Raw genomic sequence first — 18639 nt, forward strand, 5'->3', positions numbered from 1 at the left:
TAAAATGCTGCAAGACGCCTCCCGTGAGTGTAAATAAATCTCTCCCTAGCCTCAGCTGTGTGCTCCTTTATTGCGGATGTCAGTCGTTTTCAACAATACAAATGCAGGGACACCAAGCGTGCATGGCACACGGGGAGCAGTGGGGCTAAAATAAGACAGGCAAGAGGGATTCTCTTCTGAATCATTCAGACTTTCAGCTGGAGCCGTTGTTTTACTGAGTTGCGCCTCCCTCACACCTGCCTAGGCAGCTGTTCGGTCCGAGAGGGTAAGGTCAGAAGGGACCACTATCTAGCATGAGCACCTGCACCCACCCACTAGCCTCACACCCAGAATGAAACCAAACTATTCCAGCCCACAGATCAGCTTACATGATATTTAAAAACACAAAAAAAACTTTCCAACCTGGTTTAAGCGATTTGGTGTTTTTGTAAGGGGATGACGTAGTGATCAGAACAAGTTCCATGAAAATAACACAGTGATCACGGATGAGAAATCAAGCCTTCAACGTTTGAAATGCAAAGTTCAGGCTGAAAATCTCCCTCCCCCACCCTCCAGCTTAAAATGAGCTATTTTTCTAGCATGCAGTATGGAATACCCACCCCCAGAACCACACTTCGCTACACAGGTGATAGGGCATAATCTCCAAAGGGGATTTTGTAAAGTCTCCATTAAATCTACAAAAAACAAGCCACGTTTGAAGAAAACTGGTCCCTTTGTTTAAAAACTACAAACATTTAAAAGTAACAAGGTAAAATATTTCCATTTGGTTCCTAGCATGGAGCATTTCAGGGCAGCTGTCTCTTTTCCCAGGCTGTATGTAAATGTATAGGGCTCCTTCAAGGCTCCGTTATTAATCAACTAGCATCCCCTACAGTTTGCAACAGGGCACACACATTGTGTGACTTTTGGGAACTGCATAGTGTGCCCCCTAGAGGCTGCTGCTGCTTTAGCCACACCAGCCTGGTCCCATTCCAAATTCCCAAGCCTCTTTGGGAGCTTGTACTACACATGTTGGATCTGAGGTGGATTCTCTCTCCTGTATACCCTCCCATCTCAGGACATGAAGAGACCAGTTAATCAAGTGCCAACTTCACATTAATTCAGAGATTGCAAGGCCAGAAGGGACCATCATGATCCTCTAGCACGGTGGTTCTCAAACTGTGGGTCAGGACCCCCAAGTTGAAACCCCATTGTAATGGGGTCACCAGGTCTGGCATTAGCCTTGCTGGGACCCAGCGCTGAAGCCAAAGCTCAAGGGCTTCAGACCTGGGTGATGGGCTTGGGTAAAGCCTTGGTAAATTTTTCCAATGGTTTATTACTCTCACCTTATCTCCAGTCTGACAGTGTCTGGCTTCAACTTCCAGCCGTTGGACCATGATAGACCTTTCTCTGCTAGACTGAAAAGCCCATTCATATTTGTTCCCCATGGAGATAGGTTGTAATCAAGTCACTGCTTAACTTTCTCTGTTAAGCTAAATCGATTGAGCTCTTTGAGTCTATCGCTACAAGGCAGGTTTTCTAACACTTTAAACATTCTCATGGCTCTTCTCTGAACCCGCTCCAATTTATCAGCATCATTCTTGAATTGTGGGCACCTGAAGTGGACACAGCATTCCAGCAGCGATCGCACCAGGGCCAGATACAGAGAGAAAATAACTGACCTCTCTGCTCCTATTCAAGATTCCTGTTTATACATCTCAGGATCACATTAGCTCTTTTGGCCACAGCATCACACTGGGCGCTCAGGCTCAGCGGACTATCCACAACTGTCAAACCTTTTCCAGAGCCACTTCTTCCCCGCAGTCTCTGCATTCTGGAAGTATGGCCAACAATCAAAGGGGCTGTCTCTGAGGGGAGTTCTCTCCAGCATTTTTCAGACAGGGAAATAAGCAGAGGATGAAGTGAATTGCTAGGGGGGTATTGTGGCCAGATGGATTAGGCATAATCCCACTCAGCAAGAGACCTGGTTTCTATTTCCTACTTCACTACTGAATTGCTGTGTGATCATAAACAAATATTTGCCTCAGTTTCCCCATCTGTACAACAGGGAATATCCCATGAATGTTCTGACCCATTTGCACTTGCATAGAAAAGAGATGGGGTACTGGCTATGACATTTTTCCAGGATGCCTTTTATTATCTTAAGCCCACCTCTGGCATTTCTTTGGTGGTGGTGGGGGGGGGGGCGTGAGAAGAGAAAGGTGATTCATGCAATATGGTGAAGAGTGCTTGTGTAAACTGTATGGCAAACCTCCAGGCCAAGTTCAGGTCTGCTGTAGGCAGGCACAAGTCCCACTAACTTCACAGGAAAGGTACCCAGTTACCTCAACGGTAAATTTGATCCTCCATTGCCTGCCACGTCTCAGACAGCTGCAGCTAAGGGAAACATGGCCGAACATGCTGTAGTACTAGAGTTTAGACACACCAAAACCAGCTGCACCTCTTATTCTCTCACATAGCAGACAGTGGTGGGCTGGGCATGGAGGACACTGGCTGGGGGTTACATGAGACACAGCCACTTCTTTTGCACATGCTCTAAAGTCAGAATCCTTTTTCCTTCCACACGACAGGATTTGGTTCTTGTGCACCTAAAAGGTCTCTAGAGAAATAAGTTGTATAATCACCATTTTATACTGCATTGAAAAGCAATGTTTTAAGCACATACGCAAATGTTTTTGGTTTAAAAATATAGGCGGTTTAAGCCCAGTGTATACATTTGCACCTATTGCCAAGAAAAATCTGTGTAGAGGGAATTAGGAGTTCTCTGCTTTTGAAACTATTCAACATTTGAAAGGGAAAATAAATGTAACCAAGGGCTTGTCCACACAGGGAAGCTACTGAAAAACAAGCTGGGGTGTGAATTTAAAGGGCAATAGCTTTTCTAGGTTATTTCCCCATGTAGACAAGCCCTAATTTCTTGAGTGTATTCAAGTGGTTACTTAACTCTTCTCTGCCACTATTTCAGACTGGATTTGAGGACACTCTTCTCACTGCCAGCAGTTCCCTCTACAAGCTCTCTGTACATCCTCTGTTAGAACAGCTCAGCCACGCTCGTGACTGTCTGCTCCCTCCTGGTTAACAGTATTACTTCTCATTTTGTGGATGGCCGAGCTACATTTGCAATTGTGACCTTCAGGGTTTAGCAAACATTAAGGATGCAAGTGCTCCCTGCTATGGAGTGCTCCCAGTGCTAACAGAGGTTTGTACAAAGACCAAGAGCGTTGTTATACTTGATAGGTAAAAAATAGGAAAGTGACACCAGCAACTGTTTATACGGCGATTTTCACATGCAGTTATTCCCTCTGTGTACAGACGTTACTGTAACTAGCTGCACAACTAACACGGGGGAATTATATGAAGATCTGCGATGTCCAGTATCACACTGAAGCATAAAGGCAGAATACCTCCTTGAGAGGAATAAAGCCAGAGCCCATCTTAGAGCTATTTCAGGTTGTCTGCAAGCAGGAAAACACTACAAACAGGCTACACTGGTTTAGTAGCTTCTCTTTAGCCACGGGGGCTGTGAAATCTGGCACATGGGCTAAATAAAAGCTTTATGCAGCCCAGACATTTGACACCAGTTGTGCGCCTTCTCCACTGCCCCCTAGTGGATGGAATAGCTCACCACCAAGAAGGTGGTGGTCACCTTGCTAGGACACAAGAGCAAACCCAAGAAATAAGAAGAAAGGAACGGACTTGCATAGAACAAAACACTCGTTGGGTGAATTCTAGTTATGCATCAAAGAAGTCTGCACCTTTCTTAGATTCAAAGGCTGAGTTGCATTTCCAACCTGATAATCTACAGGAGACTTAGACATACACGCTCAAGCAGAAGACTTGTTTAGTTTGATGCAGATGGGAATCTTGTGACTCATTGTTTTTTCCTTCAGCTGAAATGACCCTATTAGGGAATGAAAACCAATAGGCAGGGGTGCATCTTTTCACAATGGAGAAGTGACACCGGGGTCCCCCGAGGATCTGTACTGGGACCAGTGCTGTCCAACATACTGACAAGTGATCTGGAAAAGGGGGTGAACTCCGAGGTGGCAAAATTTGCAGACAATACAAAATTACTCAAGACGGTTACGTCGAAAGCTGACTGCAAAGAATTACAAAGCAGTCTCACTAAACTCAGAGACTAGATAACAAAATGACAGATGGAATTCAATGTGGTAAGTGCAAAGTAATGCACATTGGAAAATATCCCAAGTATACATCAAAACGATGTGGCCTAAATTAGCTATTTCCACTCAAGAAAGAGATCATGTGTGGATATCGACAAGTCATATTGTATAGGTCTCTGAAAACATCCACTCAATGTGCAGCGGCAGTGAAAAAAGCTAACTATGTTAGGAACCACTAGGAAAGGAAAATATTGTAATCCCATTATATAAATCCATGGTACGCCCAAGCCTTGGATACTTTGTGCAGTTCTGATAACCGATATCCGAAAAGCTATATTAGAACTGAAACAGGTAGAGAAGGGCAACGCAAGTGCCTGGGGTAGGAACAGTTTCCATACAAGGAGAGATTAAAGGCTGGACCTGTTAAGTTTAGAAAAGAGACAGCTAAGGAAGGATACGATAGAGGTCTATAAAATCACTTTCTCTACGCCATGTGTTATTTACCCCTTCACATAACATAAGAACCAAGGGTCACCAATGAAATGAATAGGCAGCACACACATAAAGAAGTACTTCTTCACACAACACAGTCAAGCTTGTGGAAGTCATTGCCTGGGGATGTTGTGAAGGCTAAAAGTATAACCAGATTTAAAAAAGAATTAGGTAAGGTCACAGATAGGTCCCTCAATGGCTACTAGCCATGAAGTCAGGGATGCCACCCCATGCTCTGGGTGTCCCTAAGTTTCCAGGTATCCCTAAGCCTCCAACTGCCTGAAATGGGATTGGATGACAGGGGGATGGTCACTTGAAATTGCCCTGTTCTGTTCATTCCCTCTGAATCATCTGGCATCAGCCACTGTCAGAAGACAGGCTACTGGGCTAGATGGACCATTGGCCTGACCCAGTACAGCCATTTGTACGTTGGAAAATAATTTTGTTCACCCATGTTCAGGGTCTGGCACCTCAGAGGCACAATCGACAGCAACCTCCTCTCCACTGGATGGTAGGTGAAGAGAAAGGGAAGTTTGTACCCAACCATCGAAAGAGACAGACCACTGAAATAGCCTGGCCCTTCTGCTAGAAGGGAGTTCATCTTGCACTGCAATGAGACTCAGGAGGTCAAGGAGAAGACCAACCAGCCACTCGGCAGTGCAGCACCAGTTCTAACCAATGGCTAACTTGAAACAGAAACAACTGAAATTGTAGAGTAACTTCTCAATCAAGCAGGAAACCGTAAATGTGGGTTAAATGTCCAACTAGTTCAAAATAAGTACTGGGTGTGTGGCGTTTGGAGGAGCACTCCAGAGCACTCAGCTGCAGAATATTGACTGAAATAGCGTAGTAAGATTTTAAAAGTTACATTTGTGAGTTAATAGCACACAGTACCTGCTACAATAGAAGTTACAGTGTCCAGATAACACAGTGATGGGGGTAGAGGAAAAAAAGATAGCCTGGCTATCAGTTCTCATGTTGCAGTGTCTACGCTGTTCCACAAACGGACGTCTGAAAGGAAAACAAGTCAACCGGTCTCTCTTAAGTAAACCCTATTAGTCAAAGCTCCCTGTACAAAATGTAAATCAATGTACAGATCGGAACCAGTGTCCAAAATGGGCAATGTTTCCAAATCGAGATTTTCCCAGCACCCAGTAAAAAGACCCTATTGGTGCCGTATTGGGTTAGCAGCTACAGGTTATTAACATCTCCTGTAATGAATCAAGTACAGGAGACAGAACAGACTAGATAGACCACGGGTCTCCTCCAGTCTAGGAATCCCCATTTACAGCAAACACCCCTTTACATCGGCAATGGAAGTTCTAGATCTAGAACTGCACCAATGGCACACATCAATGGTGCAGACTACAAGCTGCTGCACAAACCAAGCCACTAACAACCCCCCTTTCTCCACACTTGTGTTTGCCCCATTAAGTCACTCCTACGCATTTCCTGCTAGGTCCTATCTTAGCACTGGGGCGTGCAGGTTCAGCGCTTTCCTAGGGCTGAAAGCATGGAGCGAGCAGCCAGTCCTGATTATAGCCTCTTTGCTTTCAAGTCTCTGCAGGAGAAAGGAGCTTCCCAAGCCCTGCCTTACTCCACACACAAATAAGCACACTACCCTTTTATAACAAGACTCGGGGATTTTATTCGATCTTTTAGTTGTGTATCGTACATTCATTTGCCTTTCCTGGCCTTGATCTTCCTCAGGTAGAATTCTAGTTCCTTGCCTTCCAGAATATAGCCGTCTGCTCGGCCACACTGTCCAGGTCTGGAGGCGATGCAAGCTGCAATGAGAAGTCAGCCATTAGGTCAGGAAAAAAGAAATGGGTGCTACACTGCTACGGACTCTCACATCACAGTGTCCATCCAAACAAACTGGACTCTTTCTTGCCCTCTATGGTCAATCTATCTTGGCCTCTTCAAATAAATCAGTATGTTAGTGAGGATCTCCCTGAAAGGATCCCACTCAGGCACAACTGTGGGGCTATGCAAGTGTGAGGGGAAGATATGCACTAGTGAAGTCCTCTTCAGATTTCCAATGGTCATCATTTAAATTCAGTAGCAGAACTGGACAGTGTTCTCATCACCAGAAGACTTCAGAATACCAGGCCACCCATGCACAACAGCAGATGGGCTTAACAAGTAACGCCTTTCACCTAAGAAACCTGCTCACTGCAGGGGATGCACAAGCAGCCTTCGGGCTTGTCTTCAGCACAGTACTGAAGACACTACTAAGCCAAAGGAGAGCTTCTCCCACTGACTTGGCACTGTCTACCCCAGGGGTTAGGTTGGTATAACTACGTTGTTCAGGAGAGTGGATTTGTCACACCCCTGAGCGACGTAGTTAGAACAATACCGGTCTGTAGTACAGACCTGGCTGTAGGCTTTTCACAACACTGGCCTATAGAGCACGACCACTAGCCAGGGCTGAGCAATTCCAGGAGCTGAACAAACATGCCAGCTGTGAGTGGGAAATTTTTCCTTTCCACCAGGGCCAAAACTGCTGGACCCTCCAGAATCCAGACACATGAAAGGAAAGCTGTGGCTAATATCCAGTAAAAACATTTTACAACTAGGCGTGGAAGGATTCAGGGTTGTTGTTTTTTTTGTTAATATGGGTAGATGTCCATTTCACCATACAAGCACAAGCTGATGAAACAAACATTTCCAGCTAACCCTATTTTAGAACTTAACAGTTTGATTTAAAGATATTTACTTGGCAGATTTTGACATGTGATGCTCATAATTTGTGTTTTAATGAATCTCAACATCTACGGTCATTAAATAATTACTACTGGCTAACACCCCCATAATTGCCTGCAACAGTGAAAAATTTAAAATAGATCAAAATAAATACTTAAAAACAAACACAGATAACTGTCAAAATGATAAAAATCGAGTCCTGCCAAGCCTTACAACAGATGAACTCCCCCATCACTTTCAACCTGCACCTCTGCATGGCTGTATCAGGCTGGCTAATCCAGACAGGATTTCAGAAACACGAATAAGAATCGCTTCTGCTCTGGCACCTTCTCTTTGTGCCTGTATCGCCCACTGAGTTCTCCCTCCCCTGGGGACTCACCAAGCAGCTTTCCCTGCTGGAACTGCTCCTCCAGGAGGCTGCTGATCTTGGCGTTCTTCTTCCGCTCGTCATATTTCTTCTGGATCTTCTTTGAACGCTTTTTGTTTAAGATTTCCTCCTCTTCAGGAGTCTGAAACAAAGCCAGAGAAAGGACTGAGAACAGGCTGCGTTTAACTGTATAGCTGTCCACCTTTTTGTTGGAAGCCTCCCACTGCATTCCCCTTTTCTGGTCCATGGCATCATCTCTATGTTCCTTCCAAGTCTGGAAAGGAGCAGAAATGGTTTATGCAGGAACAGGCATGATGTTAGAGCATAGGACTCAATTGTCATGTCAGACATAAACCCTTTGTATTTCCAGTACCATTTTGGTGAACACTACAGTGCAATAACCCTGGTTACAGTCCTAGCCCAAAACATGCCTGATCACGTATGGAGAACACAGGGTAGGAGAGGTGGCGACTAACAGTGAATGAGGGAAAGCAATTGTCCCCCATCTTCCAGCAATGACTGCTATTAGTCATTGTCCACTCACATAGAATAGGCAACCTCTGCTAGCCAAAATCCTTAGCTACGAGACATGAATGCAGATATAACTCCAACCAGCCTTTGCGGTTAGTTCACAGGGCCAGGGATCAGGCTCTGGAAGGGATATGCACTACAAACTCTTTCTACAGTTTGTCCTCTTGGAAGTCTGAACTACCCTCCTCCCCAAAAATCAACTTAATCTCCCTTCCCCCAACCACACAGTCTGGAGTAATGATCTGAATGTGTCTCCAAACAATCAGACAATGAGAACAACCTTCACCCACTATCCAACAAACTGAACAGTCCAAACTACGCCCCGCCCCAAAAAAAACCATTGCAGGCAGGACCCAAATTCCTATGTAACGGACTAACATGCAGGAATCTGTTCTAGAAGCAGAAGCTTTCTCCCTACAGTGAGGGCCCAACCTCCCCCTGCAAAGTCTTCTTCAGCGTCACAGGTTGTCATCGCTCTCCATTCAGTAGCAGAACTGGACAAAGTTATCATCATCAGAAGACCAAGGAAGCGCTCAGGGGCAGATCCCTCCACTAATCTAACACTGCCAGGTGCAAAAGCCATGGGGGTGGCTCTGTGGAGCAACGGTTTTAAGGAACCAGCATTCCCTTTGGAACGGCCATGTGACTCCAAATGAGAACATCTCAAATGGCTAGAATTGGTCCGGAATGCAATTCTGAGATACTTTGTTTAAAATTGCTAAGAGGCAGAATGGACAGCAGTGCAGACTCTGCAATCCCTGCCCAGCAGGCAGACTGGCATGATTCATGGCATCAAGAACAGATTGCCCAGCCCAGTACATACCAGTTTAGCGCCCTTCTTGCGTCCGAGGGGCAAGGCATAGTGGGCTTCATACCACTGTCGGTACGGGGTACTGTCAATGAGAACGATGCAGTTCTTCACCAGGGTCTTTGTCCGCACCAGCTCATTGTTGGAAGCATTGTAGACCACATCAATGATTCTGGTCTTGCGGGTGCAGCCTTGGAAAACAAGGGAACTAATTAAACCCCACGCAAGCCAGACAAGCTTTTACAATGGATGCATCATAAACACGCAAAGCGGACAACACAGCATCTTCAGTGCTCAACCCACACTGGAAGCCACAGCTCTTCAGAAGTTTATCCTCCAACTACTTGGTGAGTCCTTTCAGTATCCTTCCCTCTCCCAGTGCAGCCTATATGGGCTCAGGAAAGAGACCTGCAAATGGAGGGCTACACACGCTCTAAATAAAACACGAGATGCACAGGGCCATGCTGGAGTTTATCCTCCTCCTCCCCTGGTCTCATCTGTGGAAATCAAACTTCTCATCTGAAAGTTTACGCAACTTGTGCGGTAATAAAGGCAAATGCAGAGAGTCAAGGCCCAATCTGGTGAAACTTTCCCAATCAACCCCATGGAAGTGAATGGGACTCCCCCTGCAGCAAGCACTACACACTGTTTGCAGGATCAAGCTGGGTTTCCCACCCTCCACAGGCCTCTAGAGACCACAGATCACTCCACAGTGGGGTAAAACACCACTTTATGGTAGTCGTTTTGCTTTAGTAAGGTTAGCAGTTGCCTTCCCTGGGGACTCAAGTCTTTAATTTGTCCACAGGACAAGCACAGCAGCAATGCTGGCTTTCCCCACACTGCTCAGCAGTGCTGGCTCATGCCTGTTGGTTAGGGGGAAGGCTCAGTCTTCATGGCCCATTCAATGTTTGGCCTCCCTGCTGAGATTGCTAACAAGGGATGGTGATTTTCACAGTACGGATACTTCTCCACTAGGAGAGACCATTTCTCCTCTACCTCATGTCAGACAAGCCACCTTTCAGTCATCATTAACCTGCACCAGATTTACTATTTATTATTTGTATTACAGAAGCATCCAAAAAGACAGCCAAGATTGGAGTCCACTGGTCTCAGCATGGCACAAGCAAAAGACACTCTGCCTCCAGGAGTATTGAGGACTGCAGTAGAAGGGTTACAGATCCCCCTCCTCTCACCTTAATGCCTGACTCCTTTTTAAAACCTCTTCCCCACCCTCCAACCCTGTTGCAGGGTATTCGCCTTCCAATCCACCTGTTCCAGCAAACTGTTCTTGTCAAGGACCCTCATGCTCTCCTTTATTGTTTTATCTTGCTTTATTTAGATAACAAACACTTGGGGACAGGGAGCACATTCTGCTGAAAGTTGTAAATCTACACCAATGATTTGACAATCATCATCATTTGTTTTTAATGTGAAAACTCCATGAGAGCTGCTCCCCCTCCTGAGATAAGATCTTCTGTGAGCAATGCACTCAGTGTAACTATGACATTCCTATCACTGTGAGCTTTACAGAAGCCTCCAAGACTTCTAATAAGCCCACCTAAGGTCAAAGTTATCATCATTATTCACACTGCTCCAGAACCAAACACTGTACAGACAACTACATTGCTGAAGATCAGCATCCAAGCTGTTTGCTTGTATCATTCCTCCAGTCCAGCAGGAGCACGGACAGCTGACACAGCGAGAAAAAGACACGGTCGCTTTCCAGATGCAAAAGGCCCACATTCTCATCTTTCTACTTACATTCAGAGCCCCAAGAGAAGTTGCCAACATCCAAGCGCAGAGCACGATATTTCTTGTTACCACCACGAACCCTCACTGTGTGAATTCGGCGTGGGCCAATCTGTAACAACAACAAAACCAGAGCTGCTAACAAAACAACATCCTCAGGGGAGAGCAGACGGTGAGTTTCAGGTTGAAAGGCAATATGGTCAGTGTAACTATGACAGATCCTAGCATTGGCAGGTGCAGTAATGGCGACCGAAACGGTCCATAGTACCCACCTAAGGCGAAGTTCTCATCACTCCAATTGCCGTCTAACCCAGTAACACTCTGAACTAACATAATGCTGAAATCCCACAGGCAGGGGGGGGAAGTGCCACTGCTCAGAGGAGCACAGGCAGAAATTAAGAGTACTGATTGATAAAGCAGGGCATTTTCACAAGCCCTTATCACTGCGGCATGAAGCCAGAAACACACACAGTGTTTTCTAAGCTGGCCAGGGCAGCAACATCCCGTTATCCCCAACGGCCAAATCCCCCACCTTGGTGTTGGCAGGAGGTCGCCCCAATTCATACTTCCTCTTCTTGTGGTAGGGCTTCCTTTTGCCCCCAGTCTTGCGACGCTTGTGCCAGTTGTCCCTAGAGATACCTGGGTTAACCCAAAAAGCAGCAGGTCAGAGAGGCAGACGAGCCCACCCGATTGTACGACAGCAAGGCTCGGAGTACTCAGCTCTCCAAGGTTGATTTCCACATGGTGCATTCGGACTAATGCAGCAATTAGAGAAGCTTCATCACGGATACTCCAGAGCCCCCCCCCCCGAAGCGTTCAGCAAAGCCAGCACATGGCACTAAAGGAAACTGTCCCAGCCCAGCCTGGGGCCTTTGCGATCAGGAGCCCCGCACCCCAGCCCGCGCTCACACCCACCTGGGTGCAGGGCGAGTCAGGCCGCGCTGAGGCCTCAGGCCCGTGCAGGGCCCCCCAGCCGGGGGGGCGGGGGGAGCTCTGGGGCTGCAGCCACCCCACCCCCAGGAGGGGACAGCGGGCCCGCCCCACCCCCACCCCCGCCGCGCTGGACCCCGGCCTCCCCCCGCCTCCCGCCCCGCAGCAGCGGCGGCCGCCCGCCAGCGCGAACCCCGCCAGCCCCGCAGCGCCCCCGCGCCGCGCCGGGTCCCGCCCCGCCGGCCCTGCGGGCGGATGGCGGCGGATGGCGGCAGGCCCGGAGCCGCGGCCCCACTCACCCATCCCGAGCGGCGCCGGCTGCAAAGAGGGGCCGCAAAGGCTCACGGGGCGGTTTGTGGGGCCGAGCTCTCGCGAGACGGGGACGTCATGCCGCCGAGCCCGAGAGGGCCGCTGACTGACGACATCCCCCGGCGACCTGCGCACGTGACGCTGACGCGCTGGCCTGGGGACTACGTAGGTTCCGGGTGGGGGGGGGGTTGCTGGGAGCGGTTAGTCCCCGCCCCCCTCCTAGGCCCTGGGCACGACCCACGTGGTGGGCGGGTCGCGCTCCCTGGGCACAGACCCCCCCCCCCCCCCAGGCCCGGGGGATGGACCCGCCGAGCGCCCCTGTCGCCTCGGGCCAGGGCGTGACCCTCGGATCCAGACCCGCCCCTTGCCCACAGTGCGGGGCACGGCTCCGTCCCGGGCCCCGGGAACAGCCCCCCCATCTCCAATGACTGCCCCTTGGACAGACCCCCCCGCGCGCCCCGGGAACAGCCCCCCGCCAATAACTGCCCCTTGGACAGCCCCCCCGCGCACCCCGGAAACAGCCCCCCCCTCCGATAACTGCCCCTTGGACAGACCCCCCATGCCCTGGGAACAACCCCCCCTCCGATAACTGCCCCTTGGACAGACCCCCCCGCGCACCCCGGGAACAGCCCCCCTCCGATAACTGCCCCTTGGACAGACCCCCCATGCCCTGGGAACAACCCCCCCTCCGATAACTGCCCCTTGGACAGACCCCCCTGCGCACCCCGGGAACAGCCCCCCTCCGATAACTGCCCCTTGGACAGACCCCCCCCGCGCACCCCGGGAACAGCCCCCCTCCGATAACTGCCCCTTGGACAGACCTCCCCGCGCACCCCGGGAACAGCCCCCCTCCGATAACTGCCCCTTGGACAGACCCCCCCGCGCGCCCCGGGAACAGCCCCCCGCCAATAACTGCCCCTTGGACAGCCCCCCCGCGCACCCCGGAAACAGCCCCCCCCTCCGATAACTGCCCCTTGGACAGACCCCCCATGCCCTGGGAACAACCCCCCCTCCGATAACTGCCCCTTGGACAGACCCCCCCGCGCACCCCGGGAACAGCCCCCCTCCGATAACTGCCCCTTGGACAGACCCCCCATGCCCTGGGAACAACCCCCCCTCCGATAACTGCCCCTTGGACAGACCCCCCTGCGCACCCCGGGAACAGCCCCCCTCCGATAACTGCCCCTTGGACAGACCCCCCCCGCGCACCCCGGGAACAGCCCCCCTCCGATAACTGCCCCTTGGACAGACCTCCCCGCGCGCCCCGGGAACAGCCCCCCCATCTCCAATGACTGCCCCATAGACAGACCCCCCCGCGCGCCCTAGGAACAGCCCCCCCATCTCTAATGACTGATCCATAGACAGACCCCCCCCGCGCGCCCCGGGAACAGCCCCCCCCAATAACTGCCCCTTGGACAGACCCCCCCGCACGCCCCGGAAACAGCCCCCCCTCCGATAACTGCCCCATAGACAGACCCCCCGCGCGCCCCGGAAACAGCCCCCCCCTCCGATAACTGCCCCTTGGACAGACCCCCCATGCCCTGGGAACAACCCCCCCTCCGATAACTGCCCCTTGGACAGACCCCCCCGCGCACCCCGGGAACAGCCCCCCTCCGATAACTGCCCCTTGGACAGACCCCCCATGCCCTGGGAACAACCCCCCCTCCGATAACTGCCCCTTGGACAGACCCCCCTGCGCACCCCGGGAACAGCCCCCCTCCGATAACTGCCCCTTGGACAGACCCCCCCCGCGCACCCCGGGAACAGCCCCCCTCCGATAACTGCCCCTTGGACAGACCTCCCCGCGCGCCCCGGGAACAGCCCCCCCATCTCCAATGACTGCCCCATAGACAGACCCCCCCGCGCGCCCTAGGAACAGCCCCCCCATCTCTAATGACTGATCCATAGACAGACCCCCCCCGCGCGCCCCGGGAACAGCCCCCCCCAATAACTGCCCCTTGGACAGACCCCCCCGCACGCCCCGGAAACAGCCCCCCCTCCGATAACTGCCCCATAGACAGACCCCCCGCGCGCCCCGGAAACAGCCCCCCCCTCCGATAACTGCCCCTTGGACAGACCCCCCATGCCCTGGGAACAACCCCCCCTCCGATAACTGCCCCTTGGACAGACCCCCCCACACGCCCCGGAAACAGCCCCCCCCTCCGATAACTGCCCCTTGGACAGACCCCCCATGCCCTGGGAACAACCCCCCCTCCGATAACTGCCCCTTGGACAGACCCCCCCGCGCACCCCAGGACACTCCCCCTCTGATAACTGCCCCTTGGACAGCCCCCTCACGCCCCGGGAACACCCCCCCCCAATAACTGCCCCTTGGACAGCCCCCCCGCGCCCCAGGAACAACCCCCCTCCGATAACTGCCCCATGGACAGATCCCCCCGCACCTAGGCCCTGGGAACAGCCCGGACTCCAGAAGAGCCCCTTCCCCTAGAGACTGCTGCAGGGACTGTCCAGCCCCATCTCAGCCTTGGGAACAGCCCCTGGACCAGGCCTGGCTCCCCCCTGGCAGCGAGAACAGCCCCATGCACAAACATTGCCCTCCAGGCCTCGGTAGCAACCCTGTGATGTGCCCCAGGAACAGTCGACTCGGGAATATCTTTACACACCCCAGGGACACTCCTGCTAATAGCCTGCCACACTCCCTCCACGAGCAAAAATCTCACAGGGACAGTTGACAGCCCCAGACGCTAACAGCAGTAACAGCCAGGACAGGTTCTAATCTCGAAGCAGGGCCGGCTTTAGGAAGTGCAGGTCCCAATTCAAACATTTTCGGCGGGGCCCCAGAGGGGGGTCTGTTCCCGTGTTTAAAAAAAAACAACACGTTAAAAAAAAACCCTGTCATTTCTTCCATGTATTATTTACTTTCCATAACTATATACATAAAAACAAAATTATAGATTACGTACATTGCTGGCTGGAGGCAGGGCAGAGGCTGACTGGAGGTAGGGTCTGGCTGCGGGCAGGGCAGGGGGTGCGGGGCTGGCTGCAGACGGGCTGGCTGCGGGCAGGGCAGGGGGTGTGGGGCTGGCTGCGGGCAGGGCGGGGGGTGTGGAGCTGGTCCGGGCAGGGGGTGCGGGGCTGGCTGGAGATGGGCTGGCTGCGGGCAGGGCAGGGAGTGCGGGGTGTGGGGCTGGTGCGGCCAGGGGGTGCAGCAGGGGCTGGCTGTGGTCAGGGCAGGGGGTGCCGGGCTGGCTGCGGGCAGGGCAGGGGTTGCGGGGATGACTGGAGACGGGCTGGCTGCGGGCAGGGGGTGCAGGGCTGGTGCGGGCAAGGGGTGCAGCAGGGGCTGGCTGCAGGCATGGCAGGGGGTGTGGGGCTGGTGCGGGCAGGGCAGGAGCTCCCCTGCTTCTACCGCCCCAGCCCTTTAAATAGCTGCCGCAGCCGCTCACTACCTCAGGGCTCTGGAGGCTATTTAAAGGGCCTGGGGCTCCCCTGCTTCTACCGCCTTGGCCCTTTAAATAGCTGAGGGAGCCCTGGGGAAGCAGCGGGGCTCCAGCGGCTATTTAAAGGGCCGGGGTGGTAAAAGCAACGGGAGCCCTGGGCCCTTTAAATAGCCCCCTGGGGAAGCCGGCCACCCCAGCACGCCGTACTGGCGGCGGCAAGGGCGCGGGGCCCGATTCAGGGAAATTGGCTGAATCAGCCTAAAGTCGGCCCTGTCTCCAAGGCTGTATATGGCCCTTTCTCAGGAAGTGAAGGCTGAGCATGTGGCAGCACTCTGTCTGAAGAGTCACAGCTTCATCAGGTTCTGTGTTGCTTTTAAACAAATGGAAGGTGAAATGTTCTTTATAGTCCCCCCCTCTTTTCTGATCTAGCACTTCGCATGAGAGGCTCGTATGATAGTGGCAAAGAGGTCTGTGTGACCTGGGTTGTAGAATAGAGTGAAATAGGCTGAGGGAACTGGGATTGTTTACTCTGCAGAAGAGAAGAACGAAGGGGGATTTGATAGCTGCTTTCAATTACCTGAAAGGGGGTTCCAAAGAGGATGGATCTAGACTGTTCTCAGTGGTACCTGATGACAGAACAAGGAGTAATGGTCTCCAGTTGCAGTGTGGGAGGTTTAGGTTGGATATTAGGACAAACTTTTTCACTAGGAGGGTGGTGAAGGTGAAGCACTGGAATGGGTTACCTAGGGAGGTGGTGGAATCTCCTTCCTTAGAGGTTTTAGGGCCAGGCTGGACAAAGCCCTGGCTGGGATGATTTAGTTGGGGATTGGTCCTGCTTTGAGCAGGGGGTTGGACTAGATACCTCCTGACGTCCCTTCCAACCCTGACATTCTATGATTCTATGTTCTGAAAGGCATGTCCTGGCCTCAGTTTATATGGAGCTGATGTCATATCCTTTTGATGTCAAAAGAAATCACGAATTAAGCATCTGGCCTTTAGTGTTTCCATATTAGCTCCGAATCTTTGATTGTCCTGTATTTATTGGGAGAAATGGCGCTGCGATCTTCCAACCCCATTCAAATTCTCTCCAGGCCTGGAGACACGCACTGTCATCAACAATTCTAGCTGTAGGCTAGTTACCAAACGGCTGAGCAGCAAAGAAAGCACCAGCCCTGGTGGGGTCAGGCACTTCGTAACCTGATTTAAGTAACACTTCAGATTCTCGCATGCAGTATAGTTGTAGCCAGGTCCAGTCCCAGTCCCAGGAATCCAGGATATCAGAGAGACAAGGTGGCCCCCACCTTCTGCTGGGGAAAGAGTGCAGCTTGCCTTTTGCTTCTCTCCCCACCAGAAGTTGGTCCAACACAAGAATTACCTCCCCGCCTTGTCTCGCGTCAGTGTCTTGTCAGTGCAGAAGGCCAGGTGTTGTCACCCACTCCAGAAACTGGAAGGCCCCTTGATCCCTTTTGTTACCTGCCGAGCGAGGCTGAGTGCACAGGCAGGCAGCGCCCTTTGAAGCTGTTCCCGTGCATCAGGTGAGCTGCAGCGCAGCGAACCCCAAGGATCTGAGGTGAGCTACTTTGCAGCAGCGGCCGACCAAGCAGCAGGTACAACGCGGGGTCGCACCCGGCTGGGGGGTAGAATCTCATGTCCGAGATCCCGGCTCCTGTTACTTTGCAAGGCGTGTGTGATTGCTCTGGGTTTTAGCCGTGGGCCAATTGCCCTCTGGCTTCTCGGCCGGGCTCCGTCCTCTATGCGCCTGGGCGTCAGCGAGACTGTCCCAGGAGAGCAGCTTCCCCAGCCCGCCGCCGCATCCCCGTCTCCGCCCAGCTGGGGAACGAGCAGCGGCAGCCCTGAGCGAGGATGGGCTGGAGAATCTCATTTGCATACCCACAGTGCCTTGCGCGCAGTGAAGCGAGTCCCTGGTCAAGGGGCTGGTTTTGCTCCCAATGTCCCCGGTTCCGATGCTCCAACTCGGGATGTAAACCGGTTCAATTACATTTCCTGTAAAAGCGAGAGCTTTAGCGGGCAGTGAGTGTAGTCACCCTGAGGTGAGATGAACACGCTGTTGCTCCCACCCGGCCTCTGCAGCGTAGTCTGTATACTCTGGTTTCTCTTCAGATCGTATAAATCTTTCGCCTTTTACTAAAGATTTCCGTGGAGAGGAACATTTATGAGTTTCTACCCAATTTTTTGAGGCTTCATTTCGGTGAAGCTACCCATTGTTGTGAAAAACAGAATAATTTATTGGAAAGAACTTGAGATGTAGACTGTTGATTAAGTTAACATTGTTATACCAGGTGAATGCGTCAACAGTTTTAGTGATACTTTTAAGAAATTAAGAGGTTGTTTTTGTTTCCTCTGCTGCTAGATACAGCGTAATTTTTTTTAGTTTCTGTGTGTTTGTCCAGACATCTGTAAGGTGTTCTTTTATAAAGCTTTTTCTGGCAGTTCTTCAAGTGTTGTCTCTTCTTTCCTGTGTTCCTTAATTTTCAGATTAAGGATTCAGGACATTAATCCCTAATCGTGTTTTTTTACGCACACTCTCTACCTTGATCTACAGATTTTCTATGTTAATATTTTATGATAGAAAAGAAAGTACCCGTAGTACTGTGTATGGTTGTTCTAAATGATGTAAACCAAAGAATTCGCTTGCAACTAGTGGCATTTTCCCCCATGTTTTTCTATATTTGTGGTAATTCATTCATCATTTTAGGTTTGTAACTCCGATTTGTAGCTGAAAAGATGTAAAACGGAAGCAGTCCTGTTCAAATAACCGCTGCTGTTCCTTTTTAGGTCCTAACTTCCTTTTGATTATTTGTGGCAGATTTTTGTGCTTGAAGCCGGACCGGATAGGCTCCTTGTTTTGATGTAAAGTTCCCTGATTAGCTCACCACTAACTCGGGTCACCCTGAATTCAAAGCGGAGTGCTTTAGCCCTGGTGGTGTTTTTGGAGGCACATTATTTTGTTACCCGGTTTCTCTTCATAGAGCATAAATATGTTGCTTTTTTGCTTTTTGTTGAGAAAAATAAATATCTGAGTTTCTTCCTGTTTTTTTCCAGCTTTGTTTTGATAAAATTGTTCCCTGCTAAGTACTGAAACGGATGAAATGTATGTAACATATGCTAAATCTTTTTTATTATAATTTTCTATAATCAATATTGGCTGAGTTCTGTGTTAACTTTTTTATGGGGAAGTTAGAATGAAGTCGCTTTTTCTTA

At 51.1% G+C, this 18639-nt stretch overlaps 1 protein-coding gene, 1 long non-coding RNA gene and 6 other non-coding genes across 8 annotated transcripts; 1 reads left to right on the forward strand and 7 right to left on the reverse strand.

Moving 5' to 3' along the window:
- Positions 1–50: 50 nt before the first annotated feature.
- Positions 51–5771, reverse strand: LOC128841410 (uncharacterized). The gene is made up of 2 exons (XR_008445833.1): positions 5511–5771; positions 51–2599 (listed from the first exon to the last, which is right to left on the reverse strand). It is a non-coding gene; the product is annotated as an uncharacterized LOC128841410 (long non-coding RNA).
- On the reverse strand, positions 5148–5279 carry LOC128842648 (small nucleolar RNA SNORA35). Its single transcript, XR_008446077.1, has one exon. It is a non-coding gene; the product is annotated as a small nucleolar RNA SNORA35 (small nucleolar RNA).
- Positions 5772–6239: 468 nt separating the features above from the next.
- Positions 6240–12110, reverse strand: RPS8 (ribosomal protein S8). Its single transcript, XM_054038380.1, has 6 exons — positions 12007–12110; positions 11310–11416; positions 10790–10889; positions 9044–9219; positions 7702–7831; positions 6240–6403 (listed from the first exon to the last, which is right to left on the reverse strand). The coding sequence occupies exons 1-6, from the start codon at positions 12008–12010 to the stop codon at positions 6294–6296; spliced, it is 627 nt and encodes a 208-aa protein (XP_053894355.1). The 5' UTR covers positions 12011–12110; the 3' UTR covers positions 6240–6293.
- LOC128842635 (small nucleolar RNA SNORD38) lies at positions 6642–6712 on the reverse strand. The gene has a single exon (XR_008446062.1). It is a non-coding gene; the product is annotated as a small nucleolar RNA SNORD38 (small nucleolar RNA).
- Positions 8668–8740, reverse strand: LOC128842634 (small nucleolar RNA SNORD38). The gene has a single exon (XR_008446061.1). It is a non-coding gene; the product is annotated as a small nucleolar RNA SNORD38 (small nucleolar RNA).
- Positions 10972–11077, reverse strand: LOC128842636 (small nucleolar RNA SNORD46). Its single transcript, XR_008446063.1, has one exon. It is a non-coding gene; the product is annotated as a small nucleolar RNA SNORD46 (small nucleolar RNA).
- On the reverse strand, positions 11487–11571 carry LOC128842633 (small nucleolar RNA SNORD55/SNORD39). The gene has a single exon (XR_008446058.1). It is a non-coding gene; the product is annotated as a small nucleolar RNA SNORD55/SNORD39 (small nucleolar RNA).
- A 5408-nt stretch (positions 12111–17518) lies between the features above and the next one.
- Positions 17519–17634, forward strand: LOC128842621 (U5 spliceosomal RNA). Its single transcript, XR_008446047.1, has one exon. It is a non-coding gene; the product is annotated as a U5 spliceosomal RNA (small nuclear RNA).
- The last annotated feature ends 1005 nt before the right edge of the window (positions 17635–18639 follow it).

Source organism: Malaclemys terrapin, chromosome 8 (assembly GCF_027887155.1).
Source record: "Malaclemys terrapin pileata isolate rMalTer1 chromosome 8, rMalTer1.hap1, whole genome shotgun sequence".
NCBI classification, from domain to species: domain Eukaryota; kingdom Metazoa; phylum Chordata; order Testudines; family Emydidae; genus Malaclemys; species Malaclemys terrapin.

Excerpts from the sequence above, each read along its gene's own strand:
- RPS8 (XM_054038380.1), bottom strand. Across the intron at positions 9,220-10,789 it reads CTTCTCTTGGGGCTCTGAAT|GCTGCACCCGCAAGACCAGA; the intron begins GTAAGTAGAAAG and ends TTGTTTTCCAAG. Across the intron at positions 7,832-9,043 it reads GCAAGAAGGGCGCTAAACTG|ACTCCTGAAGAGGAGGAAAT; the intron begins GTATGTACTGGG and ends GCTTTGTTTCAG.